The sequence below is a fragment of the Oryx dammah genome, unplaced genomic scaffold (assembly GCF_014754425.2).
Source record: "Oryx dammah isolate SB20612 unplaced genomic scaffold, SCBI_Odam_1.1 HiC_scaffold_19, whole genome shotgun sequence".
NCBI lineage: Eukaryota > Metazoa > Chordata > Mammalia > Artiodactyla > Bovidae > Oryx > Oryx dammah.
Window position 1 is genome coordinate 13,405,436 of NW_024070203.1, and position 27,105 is coordinate 13,432,540.

The 27,105-nt window shown below is 62.9% G+C and overlaps 3 protein-coding genes across 10 annotated transcripts in view; 2 read left to right on the top strand and 1 right to left on the bottom strand.

Moving 5' to 3' along the window:
- Positions 1–28: 28 nt before the first annotated feature.
- Positions 29–5,719, top strand: SCRT1 (scratch family transcriptional repressor 1). Its single transcript, XM_040261535.1, has 2 exons — positions 29–196; positions 2,157–5,719. Exons 1-2 carry the CDS (start codon positions 82–84, stop codon positions 3,098–3,100), a joined length of 1,059 nt encoding a protein of 352 aa, XP_040117469.1. The 5' UTR covers positions 29–81; the 3' UTR covers positions 3,101–5,719.
- On the top strand, positions 3,354–19,663 carry DGAT1 (diacylglycerol O-acyltransferase 1). Of its 5 annotated transcripts, XR_005724623.1 has the most exons (18): positions 6,572–9,888; positions 13,547–13,634; positions 14,599–14,695; positions 15,579–15,619; positions 15,699–15,784; positions 15,877–15,929; positions 16,144–16,249; positions 16,331–16,444; positions 16,545–16,553; positions 16,690–16,793; positions 16,878–16,916; positions 17,002–17,043; positions 17,117–17,161; positions 17,236–17,348; positions 17,436–17,501; positions 17,575–17,662; positions 17,740–17,802; positions 17,877–19,663. XR_005724623.1 is itself a non-coding variant. In XM_040261531.1 (17 exons), exons 1-17 carry the CDS (start codon positions 9,698–9,700, stop codon positions 18,030–18,032), a joined length of 1,470 nt encoding a protein of 489 aa, XP_040117465.1. In that variant the 5' UTR covers positions 3,354–9,697; the 3' UTR covers positions 18,033–19,663. The 5 variants fall into 5 exon arrangements, 4 of the variants coding, with proteins under 4 accessions (XP_040117465.1, XP_040117468.1, XP_040117467.1 ...); XM_040261531.1 differs by lacking the exon at positions 14,599–14,695 and having other exon boundaries at positions 3,354–9,888; positions 16,545–16,619; XM_040261534.1 differs by lacking the exon at positions 14,599–14,695 and having other exon boundaries at positions 9,649–9,888.
- Positions 19,532–27,105, bottom strand: part of HSF1 (heat shock transcription factor 1) — an 18,731-nt gene continuing 11,157 nt past the window's right edge. The window contains exons 2-14 of one of the 4 annotated variants that reach the window (XM_040261526.1): positions 24,346–24,454; positions 23,939–24,075; positions 23,578–23,735; positions 22,365–22,440; positions 22,237–22,298; positions 22,054–22,150; positions 21,838–21,974; positions 21,487–21,756; positions 21,051–21,134; positions 20,391–20,496; positions 20,246–20,311; positions 20,096–20,165; positions 19,532–20,028 (exon numbers count right to left, since the gene is read on the bottom strand). In XM_040261526.1, the coding sequence (XP_040117460.1) occupies positions 19,823–20,028; positions 20,096–20,165; positions 20,246–20,311; positions 20,391–20,496; positions 21,051–21,134; positions 21,487–21,756; positions 21,838–21,974; positions 22,054–22,150; positions 22,237–22,298; positions 22,365–22,440; positions 23,578–23,735; positions 23,939–24,075; positions 24,346–24,454 (1,578 nt within the window). In that variant the 3' untranslated portion in view covers positions 19,532–19,822. The remainder of the gene's footprint in view (positions 20,029–20,095; positions 20,166–20,245; positions 20,312–20,390; positions 20,497–21,050; positions 21,135–21,486; positions 21,757–21,837; positions 21,975–22,053; positions 22,151–22,236; positions 22,299–22,364; positions 22,441–23,577; positions 23,736–23,938; positions 24,076–24,345; positions 24,455–27,105) is intronic. The other 3 variants (XM_040261527.1, XM_040261528.1, XM_040261529.1) reach the window with 3 other exon arrangements.

Here is a 27,105-nt window from a genome sequence, read left to right on the forward strand (position 1 = left end):
TGGTGACGGGGCCCCGCCGCGGCCGCAGCCCCCCCGCGTCCCGGCTCCGCAGGCCCACAGCGCCGGAGCCCCGCAGGAATCATGCCCAGATCCTTCTTGGTCAAGAAGGTCAAACTTGACACATTCTCCTCGGCAGACCTCGACAGCTCCTACGGGCGCGCCCGGAGCGACCTCGGCGTGCGACTGCAGGAGAAAGGTGCGAGTTGGGATGGGGCTGGGGGCGGCGGGCGAGGGGCTCAGTGCTGTAAGGGGTAGAGGGTCAGAGAGTGGGGCTGGAGGGACCAGGAATCCCAGGCAATAGGCTCGGAGGAACCAGAACCAGCAGGAGGCAGTGGCTGAAGCGGACTTGGGAGGGGATGGAGATGGGGGTGGGGAGAGGGGAACGCAGAGGTAGGCCAGAACGGAGCCAAGGCTGGGCAGGGAGAGCGTGGATGCAGGAGAGAACGTGGGGAACAGGGGTCAGGAACAGGAGGAACACACTGACCCGCGCCCTGACCAACATAGAATGGACCCTGCTGACATGACAGGAACCAGCAATGTATGCAAACCACACTCAGAAAACAGCCTGCCTCAGAACCCTCTTATTTTCTTTGGCTGCACCTTTAGCCCCGCTTCTAGGGCCAGCAGGGAAGTGCTAGGAACTCCAGGGAGTAGCCATGTGGTCCAGTGGGGGCCGCCCACCTGTCGGGGCAGAGGCAGTAGCAGTGCCCCCGTCCCTGGAGCAGGGTCAGGGAGAAGGGTGTGGGCAGGTGGGCTGTGGGCAGGGAAGTCCAAGTGCTGGAGGTAGGAGGAGGCTCTTTGTGTTAGGGCACCCAAATTCAAGGACAATTGCTAGCAAGTGGGCAAGGGGGCTGGGAGTGCCAGCAGCCTGGGGTGGTAAAACAAGTGTGACCTGCAGGAGCATAAGCCTGTGTGCGAGCCTGTGTGCACCCATGTGACTGCGTCTGGCCATGTGACTGTGTGCACTTGTGTGTGACCCTGTATGAGTGTGTGCCTGTCTGTGTGCCACTACATGGGACCATGTGACTCTGAGGCCGCTATGTGCCCATGTGACTGGCAACCCCAGCTGAGAGTGTGTCTGGTTGGCTACATGTCTGACCCTGCTTGAGTAGGTGGTACAGGCCTGGCTCAGGGTGCGGCCCACCCTGAGGGGACTGTAGAATTGACAGAGTCTTAGAGGCTGAGGGTAACTCTGAAGAAGCCAGACTCTGCTTCACACTCGTGCGGGGTGTGTATTTGTGACTTTGAGGTTGTGAGATCCATCTCATGCTTTGAGAACAACCGCAGTTGCAGGCATGAATAATGCTGCCTGCCTGCAACTTGTCCCTGTGAAGGTGTCCGCTAGTGCATGCCCTGGCACTGCCTCCAACACAGTGTCTTCCTGGTCACATTTCCTGGGGTTCAGGAAGGCCCCACAAAGGATTAGGGCCTGGGGAGAGGGGGTAATGTGGCACAAGGTGGTACCCAACGGTGCAGGATGACGGAAAGGAGTGGAGTGGGAGAAACAGAGTGGATGGAGGGAGACAGGGCTGAACGGAAGATGGTCAAATCTAGTAAGTAGTGGGAGACCTGGAAGATGAAAGGGAGGTAGAATTCTCCAGGGCTTGTTGGGAGACCCCAGCACCAGAACAGGTGAGCATCGAGGCTGGACACAGGCTCTGGGCACGGTGGACGAGCCAGTGGGAACCGTGAGGGCAGGAGCGACCGGGTCCCTGGACAGGCGGTCCTGCTTTGTGCGCTGCGGTTCTGCAGTGTGTTGCATAATCAAGGAAAACTGCTGAAGTGGGGAGAACCCGAGGGGGAGGGAGAGGGGGAGGGGAGGAGGGGAAGGAGGGCGAGGGAAGCGCCGCCCCTCCCCTCTGACCTTGAAGCTCCGCGGAAGGTGGGGGGGGGGCAGCCGCGCCCGAAGATGCGAGTCTTTCCCTCCTCCAGCGAGGGCGGGGTGCAGCCCGGCCGGGCCCTGGCTCATCTCTCCTCTCTCTCCTCCCTTCCCTGCCGTCGCCATCCTCCCTGCCCCTCTCTCCCTCGGCCCCTATCCTTTGTCCTCTCCGCTCCCTTCTGGCCGGCCCCGGTGTCTCTCGCCACCCTCCTGTGTGTCTTGCCTGCTGCCCGGTTTCCCTCCCGCTGTCTGCCTGTCTGTCCGCCTCGGCCCTTAGGATACCTCAACGACTACGCTGGGCCCGCCTCCGTCTACGATGGCGATGCCGAGGCGGCCTTGCTCAAAGGGCCATCCCCGGAGCCCATGTACGCTGCGGCCGTGCGGGGAGAGCTGGGCCCGGCGGCCGCGGGCTCGGCGCCGCCGCCCACCCCGCGCCCGGAGCTGGCCACAGCCGCGGGTGGCTACATCAACGGTGACGCGGCGGTCAGCGAGGGCTACGCAGCTGACGCCTTCTTCATCACCGACGGGCGCTCCCGTCGTAAGGCAGCCAACGCCAGCGCCGCCGCCGCCCCCTCCGCAGCCTCGGCGGCGGCCCCCGACAGCGACGGCGGAGGCGGGGTCGGGGCGGGCACGCGTGGTGCGGGGTCGGGGGCTGGGAGTCGAGGCGGCGCGCGCGCCGGGGCGGGCACCGAGGCCCGCGCGGCGCCTGGGGCCGGCAGCTCAGGAGGCCGGCACGCGTGCGGCGAGTGCGGCAAAACGTATGCCACGTCGTCTAACCTGAGCCGCCACAAGCAGACGCACCGCAGCCTGGACAGCCAGCTGGCGCGGCGCTGCCCGACGTGCGGCAAGGTGTACGTGTCCATGCCGGCCATGGCCATGCACCTGCTCACGCACGACCTGCGCCACAAGTGTGGCGTGTGCGGTAAAGCCTTCTCGCGGCCCTGGCTGCTGCAGGGCCACATGCGTTCCCACACCGGCGAGAAGCCCTTCGGCTGCGCGCACTGCGGCAAGGCCTTCGCCGACCGCTCCAACCTGCGTGCGCATATGCAGACGCATTCCGCCTTCAAGCACTTCCAGTGCAAGCGCTGCAAGAAGAGCTTCGCGCTCAAGTCCTATCTCAACAAGCACTACGAGTCGGCCTGCTTCAAGGGCGCCGCCGGCGGCGGTCCCCCGGCCCCTGCGCCCACCGCGCCGCCGCAGCTCAGCCCTGTGCAGGCCTAGGGCGGCGGTACCTCCGCCAGCCGGGTTGGCTCTCAGCAATACGGGCCCCCAGGGAGGTCTCCGCCGGCGACCAGGCGGAGGGGCCGGAGGGCGGGCCCCTCCTCACAGCAATAGGGGGAGGGGGCCCGGCCCCGCCCCGCCCGCCAGGGGCCTTCCCGGCCCCTTCAAGCAATAGGGTCCCGAGGGGAGACCCACCCCGAGCCCCCTCCCTTCCCCTCCAGGGTGCCCCAGGCTTTTTCCCAGCAATAGGGTCGAGGAGACCCAGAACCGAACCTCATCTCCGAGTTAGGTCTCTGAGACCGGGGTGGGGTGAGGTAGGGAGCGCCCCCTCCTCCCTCTTCTGCGCCCCTGGATCGCGTGGCAGAGACTCAGGTCTTCCCCACCCCTTCCCAAGCCTTCCAGAGCCCGGCCTGCGGCCTAGACGTCGGGGAGCAGCAACGGGGGAGGAGCAGGGTGAGGGGCGCAGAGGCTACCTGCGCCTCCTTCTCGGTGTCCGCTGAGCCCCAGGAGTGTTAGACGCGTGCGGATCGGGGACTGGGGCGGACGGCGGCACCTCTCTCCCTTGGGTTCCTTCCGGGGCCTCAGTCCGAGCCGCTTTCCTACCCTTGCCTCGCATCCTCTGCCAAATCCGAATTCTTCCAGCCCAGCTTCCCGGGCTCTGTCCTCCATAACGAATAATAATGACGCATATCAAACCGCATGGACTTATCCGACCTCCTCAGACCCCGCTCCCCTTCCCTGGGGCCCCCTCCCTCGTCCCCGGGCATTCGGTGTTGGAGGACGGATTCCTGGGGCCCGGTAGGCAGGCCTGGGCACGGCCCTCTACACCTCTCTGTATTTGCTTTGCGGGTAAAGCCCCCTAGGGGGGTTGCGGATGCGTCGGGTTTTCTTTCTGTATTTGTACGTTTTATTTATGAACGGATTGCACTCGGGTCCGGGAAGGGGCGCAGAGGCCCCTATCCTTCCCGCCGACGCCGGGGGCTTGGGATGTCCAGGATCACTTTCCCCGCCCCGAACCCCGCCCACCTGGGCTCCGCCTCTCGGGAGCCGCAGGCCCCGCCTCTCAGAGGCCGGCCCCATCCCGGAGCCCCAGACCCCGCCCTCACTCTGTTGCCAATTTACACCCGTCTAAGCCAAAGCCTCGGCGGCGACCCCGCCCCAAGGGCCCGCCCCATTGGCCGCCGCCTTTGTGACGTCACTGCATGCAGCCCCTGCCCCCGTCCCTTCCTTTCCCGGAGCTGCCCGCTCCCAGTCCCTCTTAGTTAGTCCGAAGCCGACTATAGAGCAATAATGCGCACTGCATGCGAAGCTGCCGCCGCCTCTAGAGTTACTGAGAATCAGGTATCCCCCTGCCCTACCCACCCCATAGGCCCCTAGATCAGGGACGCTGCGCGGGGCCGGACGCGCAGACTTTCTCCCCCCTCTCCTGCTCTTCCCTCCCTCCTCTCACCCCCTCCCACGGCAGAGGCCGGCGGGTGTAATGGTTTCAGGGGCGGGGCGGGGTGTTTGTCCCCAAGACCCCTCCTTCAGTCGTCCATCACCCACCCATCCTTCATTAGGCACCTACTATGTGCCAGGCCCACTGCTGAGTCCCCCAGGGGTGTGGCGACCTGCGGGAAGGTGCATGTTGGTGAGGGATCCAACCGGCTTGGGTGGGCCAGGGATGGTCACACGTGCAGAGAGAGCCGCGGTCCCTAGACCCAAGCGTGGGCCCCTCACTCCTCCCCACCCCAGCGTGGGGCCAGTGCTAGGCACAGGGGGCTCTGCTTTGACTTGAGCCCGGGTACTCAGCTCAGGTGGCACAGACCCGGGCCCAAAGGCCCAGCGCCATCAGGGCCACCCATACCGAATCCCATTCTTTCCATCCCCTGGCAATGGCAGCTTTGTCATGTCAGGCCAGGGTCCCAGGTCAGAGGACAAGGTGCACGCTTGAGCATTTGACCTGGCCAGCCCTATCCCAGTGGGTACCAGGACCAGCAGCTCCCACAGGGGTGGACCCGGGCCTCAGAGCCTGGCATAGCAGGGCTCATGTCCAAGACCCCTCCATCCCAGCTCAGTGTTCACACAGCTCCCAGGCCGGGGCCTGCCCACTTGTGCTGGGCATACCCGCATGCACAGGCACACACAGGTGCCCCACCCTACCCTACACGCCTATCTACCTACCTACCTAAGGAGAAGGCCGGAGGGCCGTGGGCCGGCCAGGGTCTCCTGCTTCTCCCCACACCCCGCCGCCGTGGAAAGCCATGGGCCCCCTCCTGCCCCCGTAACTAAGCAGCACAATAACCGACTTAGCAAATTCAGGTAGAAGGAACGTTTAGGTAGCACCTATTTTGTACTGATTCTATAAGTAGGGCCCGAGATGCGGGGGCCCTCGGGTGGGGGCTGCGGCCGCCGGCCCGACTTGCCCTCACCCCCGCCTGCACCCCGCCGCCTTGTACATACTCCCACCCGGAACAGGCCGGGATTTTTACTCGGGCTGCGCCCCTCTTCCGCCCCCGTTTGGGGCCGGGCCGGCCGGACAGACGGACGGACGGACAGACCTCCTTCCTAAGCACAATAGCACCAGCTCCCCGGAGCGCCGCACCTCCACGAGGAGAATAAATGCCACTCTTGATAGAACTTGGAGTGTCGGGCTGATGTATACAAGGCTGGGCCCGCGCCGCAGGAGACGCTGAGGAGTCTGGGGGGCATCTTTCTGGGCCTGCAGCATCTCAGAGGCCAGGCAGGTGCAGGCCCTGCGCTAGGAGTGGCAGTCTACCCACGCAGCCCTGGAGTCATACCGCTGCCTTTTGGGCCTGTGTTTTCTTTGGCAAGAGGACAGTCTTCCACGCTAGAGGCAGACCAAATGCAAGAGGACACTCCTGAATGCAAACCAGTTGGTTTTCCTCCCATGGCACGTGAATCTTCTCTGTGCCAGGAAGTGGGGAGCCTAAGTCAAGTCTAACCCAGGACTGATCTAGAATGGCCACAGTGGGTACAGCAGGGCCTGTAAATCCTGTGGCCTGGGGTATCCCCACTCTTCTGGTAAGACTTCCTGCTGCCCCGACAGGCCCGACAGCCAACAACAAGGCTTCCTTAATGCCACTGGAGAAATGGGAACTGCAGACCCCTTCCTGCAGCCTGCTCTCTACATCCTGACTTCCAGATTCAGGGGACATGTCCCCACACTGAGGAGGCCTTCCTTGGTAGCTGGACCAGGCTGGTTGTGGGGAGGAGATACCCAAGGAATAAGAACCTCCCACGGCCACCCCCAGCCCTTGGGCTCTAGACAGGGTGAGTCAAGTTGAGAAGATGAATAGCAGGGGTGTGCTGGGCTCAGACAACCAAGGAACATAGACTCTTGCCCCAGCAAATGCCCTTGGCAACCAGGTAGGTAGGCATGAGCTAAGAGGCTCCAAATCTTTGCAGACATGTGGTCAAACTGGATCAGCCCAGGGCCAGCACAGCTGTCTGCACCCTGGCAGGGGACAGGCCCACCAGACTCCACTGGTGTGGACAGCAGGAGAGCCTGACCTGCAGTAGACCTGCTGCCCAGGTTGGGATCACCTGAGCTGGGCACCCCCTCTGGGGAGCACTGTCAGTCTTAATAACCTCAGGATGAAAGCCCCGGTATTGGTAGAGCTTAGGTAGGCATCATTGCCCAATCTGCATATGAAGAGTCTGAGCCTCAGGAAGAGAAGCAGCTTGCCAAGGGCTGCCTTTGACTTAAGCCCTGCCCCAGTTGGGCTTCCCTGGTGGCTCAGACCTTAAAGAATCTGCCTGCAATGTGAGAGACCTAGGTTCAGTCCCTGGAATGGGAAGATCCCCTGGAGAAGGGATGGCAACCCACTCCAGTGTTCTTGCCTGAGAATCCCACGGACAGAGGAGCCTGGTGTGCTACAGTCCATGGGGTCGCAAAGGGTCGGACACGACTGAGCGACTAACACTTTCACTTTCTGCCCCAATACCCCACCCGTCTGATCCTGAATACCTGAGTGGGTCCCACTGGCAGGAAGAGAGGCTCCTAGAGGCCCACTCCTCCTCAAGGCTCCTCAGCTTTGGGGCCTGGATTGACTGTTCCAGGACTCTGATGGGCGGCTGGGGTGGACGACGGATAGAGGCTGCCTCCCCAGTGCCTGGGACAGGCCTAGCTTTGTCTCCACAGGTGTCCATGGACAGGACTTTGCAATCCAGAGGATGGGTGGTGTGGTGCAGGCTGCTGACCATTGTGTCCAGGGTCTTCTGTCACGGGCCCAAGGCGCCTCCAACCTGGAGTCAGCCCAAGGCTCTTTCTAAATCCCCAAACCCTTCCAGCCCTTCATTCCGCCAGCCTGCAGATTCCTAGTACCAAGCCAGATGTTGCTTCCACCAGGGGGAGATTCCTCATTGGGCTTTCTTTCTTCAACAACTCCTCACGCACACATTTGTTCCCAAAAGACCCCACCTACCTTGACCTTTTCCCTCGTGCCTCTTTGCTGTGGCCCTGGCAGCACCTCACCCAGGATCTAGAGGTGCCAGAGCTGTAGGCCCCGCCCCCCAGGGGGCCCCGCCCTATATCAACCGTGGGCCCAGTCTTCCTCAAACAGGCCCCGCCCCGCCTTCGTACAGAGGCCCCTCCCGATTTGTGCCTTCACAGTCCGTGCCTTCCCATTGGCTTGAGGCCCTGATCTCTCTCTCAACTCCAGTGGTGGAACCCTTGGTTCCCTCACGTCCCCGATCAGATCGGTTCTCTTTGATGACCCTCGGCCCACCCTGGTCTCCTCACTCCAGCTGCTTCATGTTAGCCGAAGGCAAAGGAGCCTGGACGCGGACACAGGGAGCCGCCCCCAACACGTACCTTCACTCGTCATTGGCTACTGTGCTCAGCCTCTCCAGGCCAACAGGCAGCCTGAGCCGTCAATCTTCTCCTCTGCCAATCAGCGCGCCAGCCAGGCCGGCCCTCTAGTCACGGCTCTGTACTGAAGGACGCAAGTCCCGAAGGCGCCCAGGGACGCGTGGACTCGGGTTTGGGGGCTTCCCACCAGCTGCCTGGGAGAGGGAATGGGGAGGGAAGGAGAGCGCTCCAGGGACTCAGCCCTGCTGCGGGTTCCTGAGTGAACTCCCTGCTCCTTCCGTCCTCCCTTGGGAGCTATACTGAGAGTCCTAGCACTGAGTGGCCCAACTCTGCCTATGAATAGACGAAGGTGCTTGGACACTGGCTAAGGGAATACTCCTGATCCACCGAGGCCGGGCCTGTGGGCAGGCAAGACGGGTTCTCCAGCCTGATGAGGGCGGGTCCTTCCACACGCTACTCCAAGACAAGGGCCAGCTAGCCCCAGCCTGCCAGGTAAGGATGTCAGGCTGGCCTCAAGCCGCAAATGGTCCAGTGGGAGAACATGTCACCAGGGTCCCAGGTGCCTGTTGGTTGAGGTGAGGGGGTCAGGAGCGAGTCCGGCAGGAAGGAGGCTTGATCTCAGGCTCAGCCTCTTGGTTTATTTGCTTTCAGAGAGGCGGTCTTCCCAGCTTTGCTTATCCCATGGGAGTGAACGGAGTGGGTTCTGTGGCTAGGGGTGTTTCTTGGGTAAACGAGGCCTAAACTCCTGGTGAACCCTCGCATCTGGAGATCCAGGACGCTCACACTCCATGATCTTTGCCAAATGCTTGTGAAACCAAGTAAGATCGGCCTTGCCCGAGCACGGGCCTCACTGTGCAGTTGTTTTGGTGTATTGGTTGCTTCATTCAACGACTGGGTGACTGCCGACTGTGCAATGAAACAGAAACCTCTGGGTTCTTCAACACCCCAGGATGCTAACGCCCTGGCAGAACTGGCCCAAGTGGGAAAGGCGGGAAGTTCTGCAAGTCTGCGGATGAAGGCAGAAGCGGGGCGGGTGGAGAGGCGGGCTGGCGTGTCTATTGTGGGGGCCTGGGCAGGGGAGAGGTGGCCACCCTGGGAATTGGTGGGCATGGCGCAAGTCCCGGGATGCGAGGACTGAGGCCTTTCTCCCCCTCCATCCTCTGACCTGGCGCGTGTTTGAACAGCCTAAGAGGAGGAAAAGTGGGTGCCTACGGTGGTAATTAGTGGGTTCACAGAGCACAACCGCGCCTCGGGATGCACGTTCGGTAGACGCGTTGAGTGTCAGCCTGACGTTAAGGCACTAGGCATTTCATAAATAACTACAACCCCACCCTCCGCGCCTGAGCTCAGAAATGACGAAATCCTGTGTTTATAGAGCGGGACAAGGGGCAGGCAGCGGTCAGCAGAGGCTTGCAGCTGCCAGGAAGCCCCGCGTGTTCCTCATCTGTTCGGGGTTGCATTTGCCAAGAGACTACAACTCCCAGGGTGGACCGCGCCCGCGGCGACCACAACTCCCAGGGTGCATCGCGCGCCAACAGACTACAAAGGTATACGCGCCGCGGCCCTGGGCCAGTTAGCGGCTCCGGGGGCTACGCTTCCCAGGACTCCGGGAGGAGCCGGCGGGCACGGATTTGCACGCGCTGATTGGTGGCGCGGACCACGGCAGTGGCGTAGTAGGGGCGGTGGCGGCAGTTGGCCAAGGGTCCGGAGGCGGGGCCACAGGCCTCGGGTGCTGCCAGCCCGGCGGGCTACGACTTGGCCGCGGCGGGGTGCGGGCTGAGGCCATGGGCGACCGCGGCGGCGCGGGCGGCTCCCGGCGCCGGAGGACGGGGTCGCGGTCTTCGATCCAGGGCGGCAGTGGGCCAGCGGCAGCGGAAGAGGAGGTGCGGGATGTGGGCGCCGGAGGGGACGCGCCGGTCCGGGACACAGACAAGGACGGAGACGTAGACGTGGGCAGCGGCCACTGGGACCTGAGGTAGCGGTGCGCGTGACCCCTAACCTTTGACCCCTGATACGGGGCCACTGCGACCCAACCTGGTGCCCCAGGCCTGTCGGCGGCAGCTCGGACTCGAGTCCGAGAGTCTGGCGCCGGGACTTTGCGTGCACAGCTGTGCCCCTCTGGCCTCCGCGGGGAAACTTAGCGGGAGGTTGGGGGCGGAGGGTCTCCTGCCTGGGACACCCAGGTACGGGGGCCGAGGGGAGGGCAGCGGCTCAGCTTTTAGACGCCCTCCTTAGGTGGGTTCTGAAACTTTCCCAGGGTGATCCCACCACGCAGTGTCCTCTACCTGGAAGGAGATACAGGGGTCCCTCCTGAGGGCTATGAGGGGTGCCTTGTGGGTTGATAAAGCTCCCGGAGAAGGAGGGTGGACTGGCGGAGAACAGGGGCAGGGGCAGTGCGAGGAGATTTCTCATCCCTTGCAGACCCTCCATAGAATGGTCTTCACAAAGGTCCCTCATCCGTCACCCGGCGATTGACTGGCCTAGGGTCCTGCTTATTACCAGCACAAATGCCTGCTCTGGGGTCAAAGTGGGTCCTGTAATGGGACCCTCACCCCTGGTTGGGGTGCAGGGGAGGAGTTGGAAGTGTGCACACCCACAGGTGGGCGCCCTGCTTAGCTGAAGGACTGATGGGAAGGAGTTGGAGGAGCAAACTGTGGCTGAAAGGGAGGATCTGACCTACGTGGGCATTGGCTAAGTCCTGCTGGCTACCTCCAGGCGCCCCCTTTGCCATCCTCCACGCCCCTCCCCCCAGCCCTGACCTTCATCCTGGTCAAGGGCTCTCAGGAGCTCTGGTTTTGGGATCAGCTCCAGAGCTAGAGGTTATCAAGGAGGAAGTGGGCAACAGGTCAGTCAGCACGGATTTGCTATCTTCTTCACTGGGTGCTGTGGGGAGTGGAGGGACAAGGGCAGCTGGGGTGCAGGTACTGTCTCTGCCCTTGGGGGGCACACAGTTCACCTGAGAGATAAGATAGCCTCAGCCCTGAACAGTGAGAGCAAAGGTCGGGCGCAGAGTTCAGGAAGACACCATGGGGAGGGTGGCTCTGTGAGGGGTGCTGGCTTCCTATAGGCCCCGGGTGGTCGTGAGGGGGCGGCTGCAAAGGCCAGGAGGCCCACAGGCCCCTCTGCCCACTCCTGGGGAACTGGATTTGGAGTCACTTTGTATGAGGTGGGGGTGGGTACCAGCTTTGGGCCAAGCCGTCACCCTGGATGGGCCGTCACTTGCCTGCTCTACACAGGCCAGATGGCCAGAAGCCGCTCCTGTCCTCTTGGTGGCCCACCCTCGAGGTCTGGGCCCTCGGGAAGAGGAGCAGTTGGTGGCGAGGATGGGCCACCGGAGCCCCTCCTGATTTCCAGAACACACAGCTGTGTGTGCCTGTCCCCAGGCCACATGCCACAGGGCTGGGGGCCTCCTGGGGCAGGACTGGGCCTTGGTCTGGCTACTCTTGTATCGCCTCTGCCTCCCTACCTCCCAGTCATCCTCCTCCCACCTCTGCCTCCCTGCCTGTTACTTTCTTCCTCCTCAGGCTCTTCCGGACACTTCCTGCTCACCTAGGTCTGGGCAGGCGGGGTCAGGCACCGGGTGTGAGTTCACGCCTTCCGGCAGTGAGGTGCAGCTATGTGCCAGAAGGAGGGCCGCTGCTGTTGCCTCGCCTCTGAGCGTGTCCCTTCCAGGTCCTCCACACTCCCCTGTGCCCGGACGCCTGGTGCGTCCTCCAGCCATTGGTTCATGGGCCCTCCAGGCACAGCTTTCTAATCCAGAGCCGCTAGGCTGGGTGCAGGAAGTGCTGAGGAGGTGGCAGCCGGGAGGCAAGCTGGCACCCTTCCCCTCCTTGTTCTATCCGGCCCTGGAGCTGGACCGTTTGGCCCCGCACATGTGATCCCCACTTGGGACTGTGCCTCTGGGCAAGTTGGGAAGATTGGTGAGCCTCAGTTTCCCCATGTGCCCACCTCCCAGTGCTGACGTGCAGGTTGAATGAGGTGCCAACTGTGATGAGCTAGAATGGCCCTGCTGGCTGGGTGGGACTGGGGAGCAGGTGGGGGCTGCTGGGGGGCACAGAGGCACAGCCAGCACCTCAGTCGGAGACGGTGACAGAGAAGCTCTGGGTGAGGCCCCACCTCCATGCTGGCCATGCCTGCTGCCCTTTGGTCCACTGCAGTGAACTGTGCCATGGGGCTGGACCTCTGTGGGGATTGGTGGGCAGTGGGCTTCCTTCCCACTTGGGGCCTCTGACCTCTGGGGGCAGGGCGATGCCCGGGTAGGATGATCAGAAGGCCGGTAGAGGGACCTGAGGGGTTTGTGTGGTGGCTGGGGGCAGGCCTCAGGAATTTGACAGCAGGGATCTGGAAAAGCTTGAATAACATTACTTGTTGTCAGGATTGGGAACTGCTCCCTTCCCCCCTCCCCCACTTTCATGTTAGAGACTGCTGCACATCCAGTCAGTGTGGTTGTCTTGGTGGCCTCCAAGGTGGCAGGGGTCACACTGTTGTGAAACCGTTCCCTGGGTGTGTGGTGCAGACATGGACATGCAGATGGTGATTGGCAGGTTGTAGCATGAGACGGCTTTGGGACGGTTCCAGTGACAGTGAGTGGGCTGGATCTGGGGGGTTCTGGGCAGGTTCATCAAGCGGATACCCCCTAGACTGTTCTCTTGGGGTAGTTGGGCCTGGGAACCCTGCTCGCCTCGCCAAAATGCAGGCTCAGAGAGTCACGAAGAAGAGGGCCTGGGGGCTCAGAGCCCCACAGTGTGCGCAGCCTAGGACGAACCTGGAGGAGGTGCGTGGGCAGGCCAGGCCAGGCCGGGCCGGGGCCTGGGGCGGGGTGGGGGGCGCCCGCTGTGGCGGTAGGCAGGGCCAGACTGTCAGCACTGTTCGGCTGAGGATGCTGGCACCTTGTCCTCCCCAGCCGTCCGTCTCCTGGGTGCAGCCATCTGAGTGCTGACCCCAGCCACCCCCCAGAGGCTGGCTGTTCTCCGGTGCCCCACTCCTGGGGACATGTGTCCACAGGAGGGAAAGGGAAGCTCCGGCCTCTCCCCTTACAAAACTGGAGGCCTTGCTCAATGCCCTGGACAGCCTCCTGGTGGCAGGGCGGCTGGTGGGAGGTGGGGCTGCTGCTTAGAACCCACCAGCGGGGCTGGGCCTGGGCTGAGCTTCGATCCTCCACCTCTGCCTCCAGCTGAGGGTTGGCTTCCATCTCCCCTAGGCCCAGCAGTGGGCACAGGGCTCTCAGAGGTGGGCTCTGAAAGTCCCCTGCTGGCTTCTGCAGTGGACTCCAGGCGCCGAGCCCCCAGGGGGCTCGCGTGGCCCTCTGCCCAGGCAGGAACGTGGCGCTCACCCCGCGAGGCCACGTGAAGGCTGGGTCCTCCCCTCCGGAAGGGCCAAATGGAGGGCATGGGTGGTTTGAATGGCGGCCCCTAGGCTCCCAGGATAGCAGGATGGACCAGCTGCTGTGGGGAGGTCTGCCCCCTCCCCACTTCCGTCTTGCATCGCCAGCTCCTGTGGTGCCCCCCCCACGCCCCTTCCCCCAGTGGGTGCAGCAGGCCCTCGGTGGCCCTGCCCGAGGAGGGGGATGTGTGGGCAGCGGGGCGGCCTTGCTGCCATATGCTCTGCTCCGAGTGTCCATCTCTGCTCTCCAGGTGTCACCGCCTGCAGGACTCCCTGTTCAGTTCTGACAGTGGCTTCAGCAACTACCGTGGCATCCTGAATTGGTGTGTGGTGATGCTGGTACGTAGAGTGGCACCTTGGAGCAGGGGTCCTGACTGCAGTGGGGCCATGGGCTCTGCTCCCGGGGTGGGTGTCTGTGCTCGTGTAGCTGGGGTGAATGGAGCTCTGGGCTGGTGGTGGGGGTGCCTGGAGCAGCTGTACCCCGGGACCCCACGGGGAGCATGCTCACTCCATCCCTGCTGAATCCCAGTAGACGCCTGCTGGATTCCCAGGGAAGCCTGGGAGCCTCTGAGCCGGGGTCTGCACCGCAGGGGGCACTGGAGTCTCCCCAGGGGGCGAGAGAGAGTAGGCAGGGACGGTCCGGTGGCCCTGGGTGGGGGATGGCTGCTCTGTGGGCCCAGGCCCTCCCTGACAGCACAGGTGAGTGATCTTGGGGCTCCACGCAGAACTTCCTCTTCTGTTCCAAATTGCCCTTGTGGGTGTGGCATGCCTGGGTGGTTGTGAACCTGGGGGAACAGGGTGAGGACACATTTCTCAGCCCAGCCCACAGCTCCAGGCTGCACTCTGCGGGACTCTGGCCCCTCCCTCAGCCCTGGAGGGAGCAGGACTGGAGTCCTGTGTCTGCCTCACTCTGACCTGGCTGAGGCCACTGCTGCGGGGCCCCAGCAGGCCTGCCCAGCAGCAGCTGGAGTCCAGAAACCCCAGGGGCAGCCTTGGGGCGGGGCGGGGCGGGGCGAGGCCCATCCGGGCCCAGCCCCACCACTCAGGGCTGATGTGGCTCGAGGCCTTCGCCCTTCCAGCTGACATGTCTGCCTGCCCTGGGTGTGGCTCTGGAGGCTGTGTACCAGGGGCCCCCACGCTTCTGTCTGTGGTCCCAGGCGGTCCCCTGGGGAGCGGTAAGGGCTGTGTGCCAGTCCAGACCCAACAGTCCGCGTGTCCTGGTCTCGAGGCCGCGGCTGGTTCAGGACTGTGGCGAGGCGGTCGTGCAGGGCAGGCCCTCAGCAGCCTGTCTGTTCTCCTGCAGCCCCCCGGCCTCCTGGCCCTTTGGTGCACCCACAAAGCTCCCCTCTCCGAGGAGCTGGGGCCGCCTGCTGCATCTTCTCGGCAGCCTGGGCTTCCAGGTGGGTGGGCCTCTTAGCAGCTCCAACTCTTGCCTGTGGTGGGCTCTCAGGACAGGCAACTGCCAGTGGGCAGACACTGCAAGACCATGTGTGTCCTGGTAAGCTGGCTGGTTAGGCGTTTAGCTGGGGGACGGTGTGGCAGGTGGCCCCTGCATTTCTGAGCCTGTCACCTCCTTGGGAAGCCTTCCGGGTAGGGGACTCCACCCATGTCGCCTGGAGAAGCATCACTTTTCCACAGAGCCTTCTGCAACCCCCGTGGGGCCTGAACCTTGAGGGTGGAGGCGGTGGCCCCTGCCCCTGCAGAGGGCAGCCAGGCATCTGGCCCCAGGCCACTGGCAAGAGCTCGTTGTGATGGCGGATCTGTCCTTTGTTGCTGCTGCAGGAGCGGCCAAGGCGGGTGGGGGTGTGAGTAGGGGTGGAGACCCAGGCCCAGCTTCCCTGGCCCCTCAGGACAGGCCCGCTCTTTCCCACCACCCCACCAAGGGCGTGGGCACACCCCGCCTGTGAGGATGGGCCCGGTTGGTAGGGTGGAGCTCTGGGCGGGTGGCAGCGTGCAGGCAAGCTTGGACTTCACTGGGGCTTGGGGCTGTCGCTGTGGCCGGGGGCACTGACCCGCTCGGTGGGACGGAGGACGGCTGCTGGGCAGCGGGTTTCTTCTGCCGTGGCGGCACAGATACCTGGGGTGCCAGACGGGCGGGGGCTGTGTGCCCCTGCGCAGGCACACAGGCCATAGGTGGGGAGTCTCAGAGCTTGGCATGAGGTCCCGCAGGGCTGGGCCTGCAGAATGGAGGCTGCTGTCCTGAGCTGTGGGTGCTGGCAGGAGCTGGGGTGGGTGTTCTGGGGCCGCGGCTGACAGCATTGTGTCCCTCTCTCTCTATCGCAGATCTTAAGCAACGCACGGTTATTTCTAGAGAACCTCATCAAGTGAGTGGGCCCTGGCCCGCCCCAGCCCCTGCCACCTCACCCCTCGCCCACGCAGACCCTCACCCACCTGCGTCTGCAGGTACGGCATCCTGGTGGACCCCATCCAGGTGGTGTCTCTGTTCCTGAAGGACCCCTACAGCTGGCCAGCTCTGTGCCTGGTCATTGGTGAGCTGGGTGCCCAGGAGGCCTCAGGCCAGCGGTGGGCGGGACAGGGCTGACCTGGGCCTGAACCTGCCCTGGGTTGCTTCTGTCCTCAGTGGCCAATATTTTTGCCGTGGCTGCGTTCCAGGTAGAGAAGCGCCTGGCCGTGGTAAGCAGTGCCCTCACACCCGCCCCTGACCTGCCTCAAGGTCCTTACTAGTCGGGCTTAGGGCGGGCCACCAGCTGGTCCCACTGGGCTTCAGGGTGTCTGGTCTTTCGTGGCCTTCCTGGGAGGGGCTGCACCTCAGGCCTGGCGGCCCTTCCCCAGGGAGGTCCTCTGAAGGGAGGGGGTCCCTGGCTGAGTGCTCTGCCCCCCACCCCAGGGAGCCCTGACGGAGCAGGCGGGGCTGCTGCTGCACGGGGTCAACCTGGCCACCATTCTCTGCTTCCCAGCGGCCGTGGCCTTCCTCCTAGAGTCCATCACTCCAGGTGGGCCCCACCCCCGCCCCCCGCCCCGGCCCACGCTGTCTCGGCCGCGGGGGGCGTGGCCTGAGCTTGCCTCTCCCACAGTGGGCTCCGTGCTGGCCCTGATGGTCTACACCATCCTCTTCCTCAAGCTGTTCTCCTACCGGGACGTCAACCTCTGGTGCCGAGAGCGCAGGGCTGGGGCCAAGGCCAAGGCTGGTGAGGGCTGCCTCGGGCTGGGGCCACTGGGCTGCCACCTGCCGCGGGACCGGCAGGGGCTCGGCTCACCCTCGCCCCGCCCCCTGCCGCTTGCTCGTAGCTTTGGCAGGTAAGAAGGCCAACGGGGGAGCTGCCCGGCGCACCGTGAGCTACCCCGACAACCTGACCTACCGTGGTGAGGATCCTGCCTGGGGCTGGGAGGGCTGCCCGGCGGCCTGGCCTGCTAGCCCCGCCCTCCCTTCCAGATCTCTACTACTTCCTCTTCGCCCCAACCCTGTGCTACGAGCTCAACTTCCCCCGCTCCCCCCGCATCCGAAAGCGCTTCCTGCTGCGGCGACTCCTGGAGATGGTGAGGCGGGGCCTCGCTGGCTCGGGTGGGCGGGCCTGCCGGCACCCGGGGCTCAACTCACTGTCCGCTTGCTTCCTCCCCCAGCTGTTCCTCACGCAGCTCCAGGTGGGGCTGATTCAGCAGGTACGCGGCCCGGGCTGGGCGGGGGCCGGCGGGGGTTGGGGCAGGGCCCGGGGCCGCGGGGGAGCTGACCCTGCGCTTTTTGCAGTGGATGGTCCCAGCCATCCAGAACTCCATGAAGCCCTTCAAGGTGAGCAGGCAGGCCTGGCAGGGTGGGTTCCGGGGTCAGGGCTGAGGGAGCCAGCTGTGCCCTGTGCCCACAGGACATGGACTACTCCCGCATCGTGGAGCGCCTCCTGAAGTTGGCGGTGAGTGGCCTTCTGGGTGGGGGCGCGTGGGGGCGGTTGGGGCTGTCCTGGCACCTGGCACCCGCTCCCCACAGGTCCCCAACCACCTCATCTGGCTCATCTTCTTCTACTGGCTCTTCCACTCCTGCCTGAACGCTGTGGCCGAGCTCATGCAGTTTGGAGACCGCGAGTTCTACCGGGACTGGTGGTGGGTGGCCCTGCCAGGGTGGAGGTGGTGGGGGTCCCCACTGGGGCTGGGGCCTGAGTCCCTGCCCACTCCGCCCCGCCCCCACAGGAACTCCGAGTCCATCACCTACTTCTGGCAGAACTGGAACATCCCTGTTCACAAGTGGTGCCTCAGGTAGGTGTGCACCTGGGGGTGGGGGCAGGGGTGCGTGGCCCTGGCGCCCGTCCCACTGCCGCCTCCCCCACAGACACTTCTACAAGCCCATGCTCCGGCGGGGCAGCAGCAAGTGGGCAGCTAGGACAGGGGTGTTTCTGGCCTCTGCCTTCTTCCATGAGGTCAGTACACTGAGGGCGTGCCCTGCCCCTGGGGGAGGGATGGGGCAGGGGCTTGGCTGACGCCCCTCTCCCCCCAGTACCTGGTGAGCATCCCCCTGCGCATGTTCCGCCTCTGGGCCTTCACTGGCATGATGGCACAGGTGAGCAGCCCTGGACCCTCACCTGCGAGCCCGCCCTGTGGGCGCAGAGGCTCACTCCCGTCCCATGTCCCCAGATCCCGCTGGCCTGGATAGTGGGCCGCTTCTTCCGCGGCAACTATGGCAACGCGGCCGTGTGGCTGTCACTCATCATTGGGCAGCCAGTGGCCGTCCTGATGTACGTCCACGACTACTATGTGCTCAACCGCGAGGCCCCAACAGCTGGCACCTGAGCCCCTCCAGGCTGATTCCCTCAGGGGTGTTGGACTGCTTTGCCTCAGCACCTGCGGCTGGACTGGAGCCCGCCCCCACCTGGGCGCAGCGGAGGGGGCCTGGCTGGTGGAAGCTGCCTCCTGGCCCCCACCAGGCTTCTCTGCCCCTGAGGGGCTTCCTCCTGCCAGGGTACGGCAGGCCCAGTGCAGCTCTGGGAGATGCCCATGCTCTGGAAACCCTACAGATCTCTCCCGAGGGTCTGAATGTGTCAATAAAGTGCTGTGCACAGTGAGCTCCCTCAGCCTCCAGGGCACAGGGCTGGCAGGAGAGGGCGGCCCTCCCACATGGGGCCATGCTGTGGGAAGGGGGCCCCAGCTCCTCTCCAGGCGCTGGGGCTGGGGTGACACTCCCTGCCTCACAGGGTTCTGTGGTCAGATGTCTTGCCCTGCGAGGTGGAGCCTCCGTGCTCTGAGGCCCCCTGTGCCTGAGGTCTGCACACAAGTGGATTCAACTTGGGCCAGGCCAGGCCAAGGTGTGGAAGAGGGTCAAGAACAGGCCAACTTGAGGGGCAGCAGACTCCAAGGCAAGGCTGTACACGCAGGCCCCTGCGCACAGGCTAGTGCTGGGCTGCTTGGACGAGGCAAGTGGCCTGGCCCAGCCCTCATGGAGGGCCTCCCTCTCTGCCCCCAAGGGGCAGAGGCTGGCCTGACGCCGGGGAGCTCCCCGTTTTTCCATGCCTTCACCAGGTAATTGGGTGTGACCCTCGGATAGCTTGATCCCAGAGCTTGCCACTCAAGAGCTTGGCACTGAGGCAGGGACAACCCTGGGCTGTTGCCCCCCTCTACTGGCTCTGCTGCCTGGGCTGGAAACCCTGAGGCTCTGCCAGGCAGGTGTGCCCTGACAGCCAGCCATGGCCCAGTAAGATGGGTGCCCGAGGTGGTGCCTGGGCAGCGGACCCAGCTGTGCTGCCCCTGCCCCAACTAGAGGCCGCTGCAGCCCATGGTGGTCATCTGGGCAAGAGAGGCTGGTTGGCTAGGCACTGTTTGGTCTACAGCAGGTGTAGGCAGCGTCTCCTTGACCCCTGCTTCCTAGGAAGCCACCGCCCTGGGCCCTACTCATCAGCAAGGACCGGGAACAGGGCTGAGCTGGGGGTGCAGGGCACCACGTGGGCTGCTCCGGCCCACCGCCTCCATCACATGTACCTCTGCACTCCCCCACTGCCTGACTCGGCGGGGGGGGGGGGGGGGGCTGTGCTTCCTTCACTCCAGACCCATGGTGCTGACCCGGTGCACCCACCTGGTCCTCTAGCACGGACCTGGCCACAGGGCTCCTGTGGGCCCGCGCTGATCCCGCCCTGGTGCCTTCATAAAGAACTCTTGAGCACATGCGGCCCAGGGAAGCCAGCAGGCTCCAGACTGCTGTGTCCCGTCTGCCTCCCTCCAGCCCCTTCCAAGACATTGCACATCATGGCTCCCCCACCCTGCCCACACAGGCAGGAGGAACAGACAGGGAGACCACACACAGAGCTCGTTGTTTATAAATCTCTGCCTGGCTCATCGGTCTGTTCGTCCATGTATATATCTGTATATCTCTATAGAAGGGGAAAGGGGGACTCGTGTAAAAATCCAAAATACAATTCTATGAACACCTGCATCCTGGTCAGTCTGAGTGTGGCCGTGAAGCCCAGGCGAGCTGTGGCTCACAGGGCTAGGCCCTCGGTGCTGGCTGGGGGCCACGACCTCCCGCCAGCCAGGGGACCAGGCTCCCCGACAACCAGGCCTGCCCAAGGCTGGCTCTCCTCCTGGGGCTTCTAGGAGACAGTGGGGTCCTTGGCTTTGGGGGGCTCCGAGCCCGTCAGCAAGGAGATGGTGGGGTCATCCGAGTAGTCATCTCCCTCGGAGAAGTAGGAGCCCTCCCCCAGCTCGAAGAGCACCGGCAGGTCGCTGCTCCCCACGTCCACGGAGCCTGGGTCCAGCAGCAGCAGGGGCTGGGCGGTGTAGTGCACCAGCTGCTTCCCTAGGGGTGGGACTGGGTCAGGGTGCCAGTGGCGTGGGGGTGGGGGGGGGGCGGGGGCTCAGCTCACCTGAGTCTGGGCTGCTTTTCTCTGCCTCCAGAGGTCTGGGGGGCTCCTGGGGAGAGAGGAGCTCCTGGATCTGCCAGGGCAGCAGGAGGGAGCAAGGTAAGGGCTCCCGTTCGGCCCCGCCCCCCGGCCCCGCCCACCCCGCCTACGCACGCTGGCCAGGCTGCTGTCCAGGTCCGGCAGGCTCATGTCGGGCACCGTCACCGAGGGGCTGAACAGCTGCAGGGAAGGCGGGGGCGGTCAGACTGCCCTGGGAGCAGGGCAGGCTGGGCGTGGGGTGGGCAGGGCTGGGACTCACATCCAGCAGGGTGCTGGTGTCCACGCTGAAGCCATGGGTTGTCAGCATGGTCTGCAGGTTGTCCAGGTTGGAGTCCATGGCATCCAAGTGGTCGCTGAGCTCAGTCCTGGCGAGAGGGAGGGGAGCGGGTGACATGGCATCCAGGCACCCCCAGGTGAGTCCTGCCGGCCCTTGCGCCCAGCTGCCAGCCTGCCCTGCGCAGGCTCACGGGAGGCCCTGAGGTGGGGCCCTGGGCCTGGTGGGGCTGGGACACTTGGCCACTACAGTGGTGGCCCAGGCTCCCCCATCACCGTGAGGCCCCGTAAGGCCTCTGGCAGCACGTCAGGCTGGTCAGCCAAGAAGCCAGGGGGCTGAGAAGTTCAGGGCTCAGAAGGGCCGGGGCCCCAGCTTCTCAGGTTCAGCAACACCTGCCCTTAGCACTGGAGGACAGCAGGAGGGTGGAGCTGTGCTCGGCCAGGTTGAGCCAGCCTCACCCAGCACGCGCCAGGAGAGACTAGGCCTGCCCCAGCAAGGAGGCCAGGCAGCACCTCAGGGCGCTGCCTCAGGCCCCAGAGGTGGCGGGGAGCCTGTTCACAGGCCGGGCGGGGGTCTGCTCCGAGGCTGGGGAGGGGCCCGAGCTCTGGCGGAGCCCTCCTCCCTCCCCAGTAGGACAGCGCTAACCCTGGCTGGACTCGGCCATGCAGAAAGGAGGAGGGGCAGGGGAAGAGGCGGGCGACCCCAGACATCTTTGGAGTGCGAGCCAAACTGCAAGATAGAAAGACAAGAGCCCCCCACTGCCAGTGGGGGCCAGGCGGACTCCAAGCCCCCACCCGGCTCGTCTACCTCTGGGGCGGCAGGATAGACAGACCAGGTGGCCTGAGGGCAGCTCAGGGGGCAGGGGTGTCCGCCATGCGCCTGGTTCCCACGATGCAGGGGCTGCAGGACCCCCCGGTTGGCATGTCTCCCTCCCCAGCTCCGTGCTCTGGGCCAGGTTGGCCAGCTCCCCCCGGTAAGTCCCGTGCCGAGGGCCTGAGGGCCACGCGTGTCCAGCCCTGCACTGTCTTTGTCGGAGGCCCCTGTGCTTCCAGAAACCGCAGGGTGCCTGGAAGGCACTCACTTGTCCAGGCAGGCAACGCTGAGGCACTTCTCGGGAGCTGAGGCGGGCAGGGGCGAGGCGGGGCGGCCCCCAGTGTCCGCGAGGGGTGTGGTGGAGGCGGCGGGTGTGGGCTCGCTCTCCCGGAGGATGGAGTCAATGAGGGTGGTCGGGGACAGAGGTGTCTCCACCATGGAGGACGGTCGGCTGGGGCTGGCACCCTCTGCCCGGGGGCTCTGTGGTGGGCTTGGGGGCTCCTCCTTGACGCGAACCAGGGGACTGCTGGACAGGGGCCTGTCCGTGGGGCACAGGCGTCAGCAGGTGCCTCTGCCAGCCCCACCCGCTCCTGCCTGCGGGGAAGGCGCTGGGCCGCACCTCTCATCTACACTCCTGCCCGCAGAGGCCACGGGGCTGCCGGGGGCCAGTTCAGTGATGTCGGAGATGATGGGTCCGGAGCTGGTGACAGCGTCTGGGGAGTAGAGGCTGGAGCCGCTGTAGGCTGGGGAAGCGGCCTGCCACCGAAGGGAGGTGAGCACGGTGGTGCACGCTGCGCCCCGGCCCCCGCCCCCACCCCGGGCACCCACAGCTTACCGGGTAGGGGCCTGGGCCGTGGATGTGCTCCAGCGAGTACTGCCGGCCGTACTTGGGCATGGGGTGCGCGGTGCTGCCGTCGTTCAGCATCAGGGGGCTGTGGGGAGGGGTGGATGAGCGGCGGCCCGGCCTTGTGGCCCCAAGGTCGCGGCCCACGGGAGACGGGTGTGCCCTGTGCCTCACATCTTTCTCTTCACCCCTAGGATCCGGTTTGACTGCACCAGCGAGATGAGGAACTGGATGAGCTGCAGGGGGAGAGGCGGTCAGCCGGGTGCGGACAGGGTCCCCCTCCCCGCCAGCCCGGTGCACACCTTGTTGACGACTTTCTGTTGCTGGGCATGCTTCTGCCGCAGGCTGGCCACCTCTCGCCACAGCGCCTCGTTCTCACTGCAGCAGACCGGGCGTGGTCAGCGGGCGGCGGGAGCCCCGGGACATCCCGCTCCACCGTGCACCCACCCTCTGGCCCATCCCTGCCCGCTGCTGAGCACGGGCCAGGGGCCAGGCTAAGACCCCAGGGCCCTCTCGGTCAAGATGGCAGAGCCTCTGGGCTCTCTGCCTGGACCGAGGATGGGGCTCCAGGGGACGGAGGCAGTGCAGCTCTCAGGCCACAGAGATGCGAGTGCAGGTTCCCCTGTGCTTTTAGGGGGTCAGAAGTGGCCTTAAAGAGCGCAAGGGGCTGCCGCAGCAGCCCACGCCCTGCTCAGCACCAATATGTCTTCTTGACAAGCGGCAGACCCTCCTATGCTCACTCTAAGAGGCTTCCCTGTCCTGGAAGCCAAGGCCACCTGATCCCACCTCTGGATTCCAGCCAGCCAGGCGCTCCTGCTGGGGTCTGACATGAATAGTTAGGCAGTGGCTAGGAGCCTCCTCCACGGTCTGGGGGTGTGACGGCCTGCCCCGAGTGGCTTTGAGGCCACCCCGGGCTGGGGTGCTTGAGGGCCCCAAGTACATAGGAGGAGATCTAAACTGGCCGCTATGCGAGTCCTGGCAGTGGGGGGCTCGGGGCCTAAAACTGGTTCTGTGGCGACCAGACGTGCCCCAGGGAGAGGGGGTCTAGAAAGAACCTGCAGTGCCTCCTGCGCCAGGCCCGATGAGAGGTGACACACACTGACTGGTGCCAGGCGCATGTGTGGGCAGCATGAGGGGCCCGCTGGTGCTTGGGCCCAGCTCTGCGGGCTACCACGGGACTGCACCTGACCCCACCTCCCAGGAAACGAGTCCAGCCCGGCAAGGGCCAGGGGGCCGTACAAGTCCAGACGTGGCCCTGGCCCGAGTGGAAGGCCCGGAGCCCGCGGGACCAGGGCTGGGGAGCAGCCTCACCAGCACTGCCTCCCACATGTCACTGCGCAGGAGGCCTCTCACGCCCCCACCCCATCACTCCGCACGAAGTTCTGGAACCTTTTGCCTGGGGCAGGTCTGGTCACAACAGAACCAGCTTTAGGCTCCCCCCAGGCTGGACCCCCCACAGTAACCCCAGTATCCCAGAGGAGGCACACCCTGGTCCCACGGTGTCCCAGAACCTACTGCTTCATGGCCAGCAGCTTGGAGTCCATGCTCTCCTGCTTCCCCTTCATCAGCTGCACGTCGGTCAGCAGCTTGGTAACACTGTCCTGGCGAATCTTTATGTCCTCGCTCCGCAGAGTGGACACCTGGGTCCCCGGGGGAGCAGTCACTGAGGTGGCCTGGGGGCAGGGCGGGATACAGCAGAAAGGGCCAAGGGGCTGCTGGGGTGGAGGGGCCTTCGCTGGGGTGGCTGATGGGGGATAGGCAGCCGGCAGGAAGCAGGCTTGGCACAGCTAGGTCAAGGCAGGCCAGCGAGTGGACGCTGCTGTTGCCAGCAGCCTGGGCGGAGATCCAAGACCATGAGGGCAGAACAGCTACTCACGCTGGTCACTTTCCTCTTGATGTTCTCGAGGAGCTGCTCCTGGCCTCGCAGGAAGCACGGGTGCTGGAACTCGGTGTCATCCCTCTCTGGCTTGACCAGGCCACCCTGCTCGATGTGGACCACCTTCCGGAAGCCATCTGCGCACAATGGAGTCAGGGCACTGCTGCCTCAGGGCTGGGGTCTCACCCCTCACTCCAGTGAGGCCCCTGCCCCAGGGAGGACGGAGGGAGGCCCCGGCGGGCAGGGCCTGGCTCAGGGAATGCCCAGCACTGCCCTCCCAGAAGCCCTGCCTGTGGTGGCTGGGTGGTCTTAGTCTCAGGGAGAGTCCCTGAGACACCCCTTCCCCTTCAGCTGCATGGGCTCTGGGCCACGCGGGGCTGTATGCAGGGCCAAGGCAGTACACTCACACATGTTGAGCTGCCGCACGAAGCTAGCCATGTTGCTGTGCTTGAAGTACTTGGGCAGCACCTCCTTGGCAAACTGGCCCTGGTCCAGCACGTGGAAGCTGTTCCCGCTCTGCCAGGAGACATGGGGGTCACCACAGCCTCCCCGTGCAGGGGCTGCACCCCAACCCTGGGCTGGGTGACAGTTTTCACCTGGGATCCCACATCCCTGCTGGAGGCCTGCCAGGTCACATCTCAGCACTGCGGGCCCTTCCCTGAGGGGCCCCATGTCAGCGCTAATCTGCAGTTTTCCCCTACCAACAGCTAAGACCCCAAATGGAGGCAGCCAAGGAGATGGGACCTAACTTCAGGTCCTCGGGAGGAAGACAACACAATTGTGCTCAGAACTGAAGTTTTATGGTTCCTCTTCTGGGAACAGAGATGAGAACAAGATGAAAAAACCACTACGCTGCTCTTTCATGTCCGTCAAGACCTCGGTCCAGAAGCTCCCAGGGGGGCCGAGGCTGGGTGGGCTGGGCACGGGACCCACTGGGGTGTGGGATGGGGTTTGGGGGGGAGCAGGATGGGCCCCGTGGTGTCAACATGGACGCATACATGAAAAGACACAATGGAAGTGTGTAAGCTGAGGGGAAGGGTGGAAAAGGGACCTTCTACAGCTTTTCTCCTCCACAGACAGAGTAAGAACACCAGCAAAAAATGTCAGAGTCAACTTCTTCAGAACTCTGAAAATGACCCATGAGGAGAATTTGTTCAAGAAATGGTTGAAGCTCAGTAAGATCCGAGAACTGCGGCATTCTAACTTGCCATGTCCCTCCTCTCCTGTAACTGCGAAAGCCAACAGCTCAAATCATGGTGGAATAAACGTTCTGGCACCCGTGGAGCTAGGGCTCGTTCAAGGCCTGCAGAGTCTCCCTGGAAGGCTCCACCACCAAGGCTGTTTTCGATCTGACCTTTTATGCTGAAGCTCTTAGCAGGAAAAGCCTTTTCCCTAGAGATGTTTGCTGAAAGCATCAAGAAGCAATCTTAAACTCATGACAAGAAAAAAAAAAACCTAACATCACGCCGAACACAGTGGACCACAGATGAAGAAAACTGGCTAGCCAGGAAACGTAAAAGAGCTAAGGAACGAGATATCAGGAAGAGCTTTGAAAAGCTCCAGGATATTGCTGGGATCCAGAAGTCACATGTGCATATACAGCTGTGTGCATGTCTGGGAGAGGTCCAAGGCGGCTCTGTGTAAGCAGGAAGCTGAGGAGAACGTCAGGGTGCCAACGACGTGGCTGGGAGCTGAAGGCACACCCAGCACACACAGAGTTTACCGCAGAGACTGGGAGATTTATTGCTTCCAGGCATTAAGGAACACTCCTGCTCCCCTCACTGACTAACCAGTAAGCTCACTGCGTAGGCACCTCAGTGATCACACACAGCAAAGAACACAAGTTGCCTAGAATTTATTCAGAAAAGCCACTAAACAAACAAACAGCAACAAGAGGAAATTGCAACAAATCCTGGTGGGTGGGGAAAATATGATATTGAGTTTAACAGATGCCATACTATATTAATGGAAAACCTTTCAACAAAACATTCTGAGACATGCAAAGAGACAAAGTATGACCCACACACAGGGAAACAAGCAGCCAGAAGAGACAGTCCCCAAGGAAGCTCAGATACTGGACTTACTAGATGAAGATTTCAAATTCAAGTATTTGAAATATGTTCAAAGAACAAAATAAAATGGTATCTAAAGAAATAAAGAAACACATAAGAATGATACCTCTTAGAAGAAAGTATAATAATAACACAGAAATTATAAATATGAAAAGTCCTGGAATTGAAAAGTGTAACAAATTGGATTTAAAATTCTCTGAGGGGCTCAAGAGCAGATCTCAGCAGGAATAAGGTGGAACCAGCAAATGTGAAGGAGTATCGTCAACTGAGATTTCCTGACTGAGGAACAGAAAGAGAAGTGAATGAAGACAGTGACACACGGGACACCAGCAGAGATCAACACGCGCATAAAGGAGAGGGGCGGAGAGAATTTCTACAGAACTAATGACCCCAGACCCCCCAAATTTGATGAAAAATATCTGAGAAGCTAAACAAATTCCAAGGAGGATAAACTCACAGAGATTCACATCTAGGTATCCATAATCAAAAGACCAAGGAAAACTCTTTAGAGCAGTTAGAACCAATTCATCACACATAAGGAATCCCTAATAACAGTTCCTGAATATTCACTGGAAGGACTGAGGCTGAAGCTGAAGTTCCAATACTGTGGTCACCTGATGCAAAGAACTGACTCATTAGAAAAGACCCTGATGCTGGGAAAGATTGAGGACAGGAGGAGAAGGGGACAACAGAGGCTGAGATGGTTGGATGGCATCACCGACTCGATGGACATGAGTTTAAGCAAGCTCTGGGAGTTGGTGATGGACAGGGAGGCCTGGTGTGTGCACTCCATGGAGTCACAAAGAGTTGGACATGACTGAGTGACTGGACTGAACGGAATAGCAGCTCATCTGTCATGAGAAACCACGCAGGCCAGAAGCCAGTGGGATGACATGTCAAAAAGTGCTGAAAGAAAAAAGCCTTTTTCTTTTGGCCAAGAATTCTATATCTAGCAAAACTATCCTCTGAAGATGCCTGGGAAGGCAGCTACAGAGATCCTGTGAACCACTCTAAGGATAAACAAAGCTTAAGTCACCTAAAGTCTCTGGAAATTGTCCTGAAGGCATATAGCAAATGAAGAAACACTTATTCAAG

Coding starts and splice junctions, on each gene's coding strand:
- SCRT1 (XM_040261535.1), top strand. CDS start 82: ATGCCCAGATCCTTCTTGGTCAAGAAGGTCAAACTTGACACATTCTCC. Junction 197..2,156: donor CGTGCGACTGCAGGAGAAAG/GTGCGAGTTGGG, acceptor CTCGGCCCTTAG/GATACCTCAACGACTACGCT.
- DGAT1 (XM_040261530.1), top strand. CDS start 9,698: ATGGGCGACCGCGGCGGCGCGGGCGGCTCCCGGCGCCGGAGGACGGGG. Junction 13,635..14,598: donor ATTGGTGTGTGGTGATGCTG/GTACGTAGAGTG, acceptor GTTCTCCTGCAG/CCCCCCGGCCTCCTGGCCCT. Junction 15,785..15,876: donor AGCTCTGTGCCTGGTCATTG/GTGAGCTGGGTG, acceptor TTCTGTCCTCAG/TGGCCAATATTTTTGCCGTG.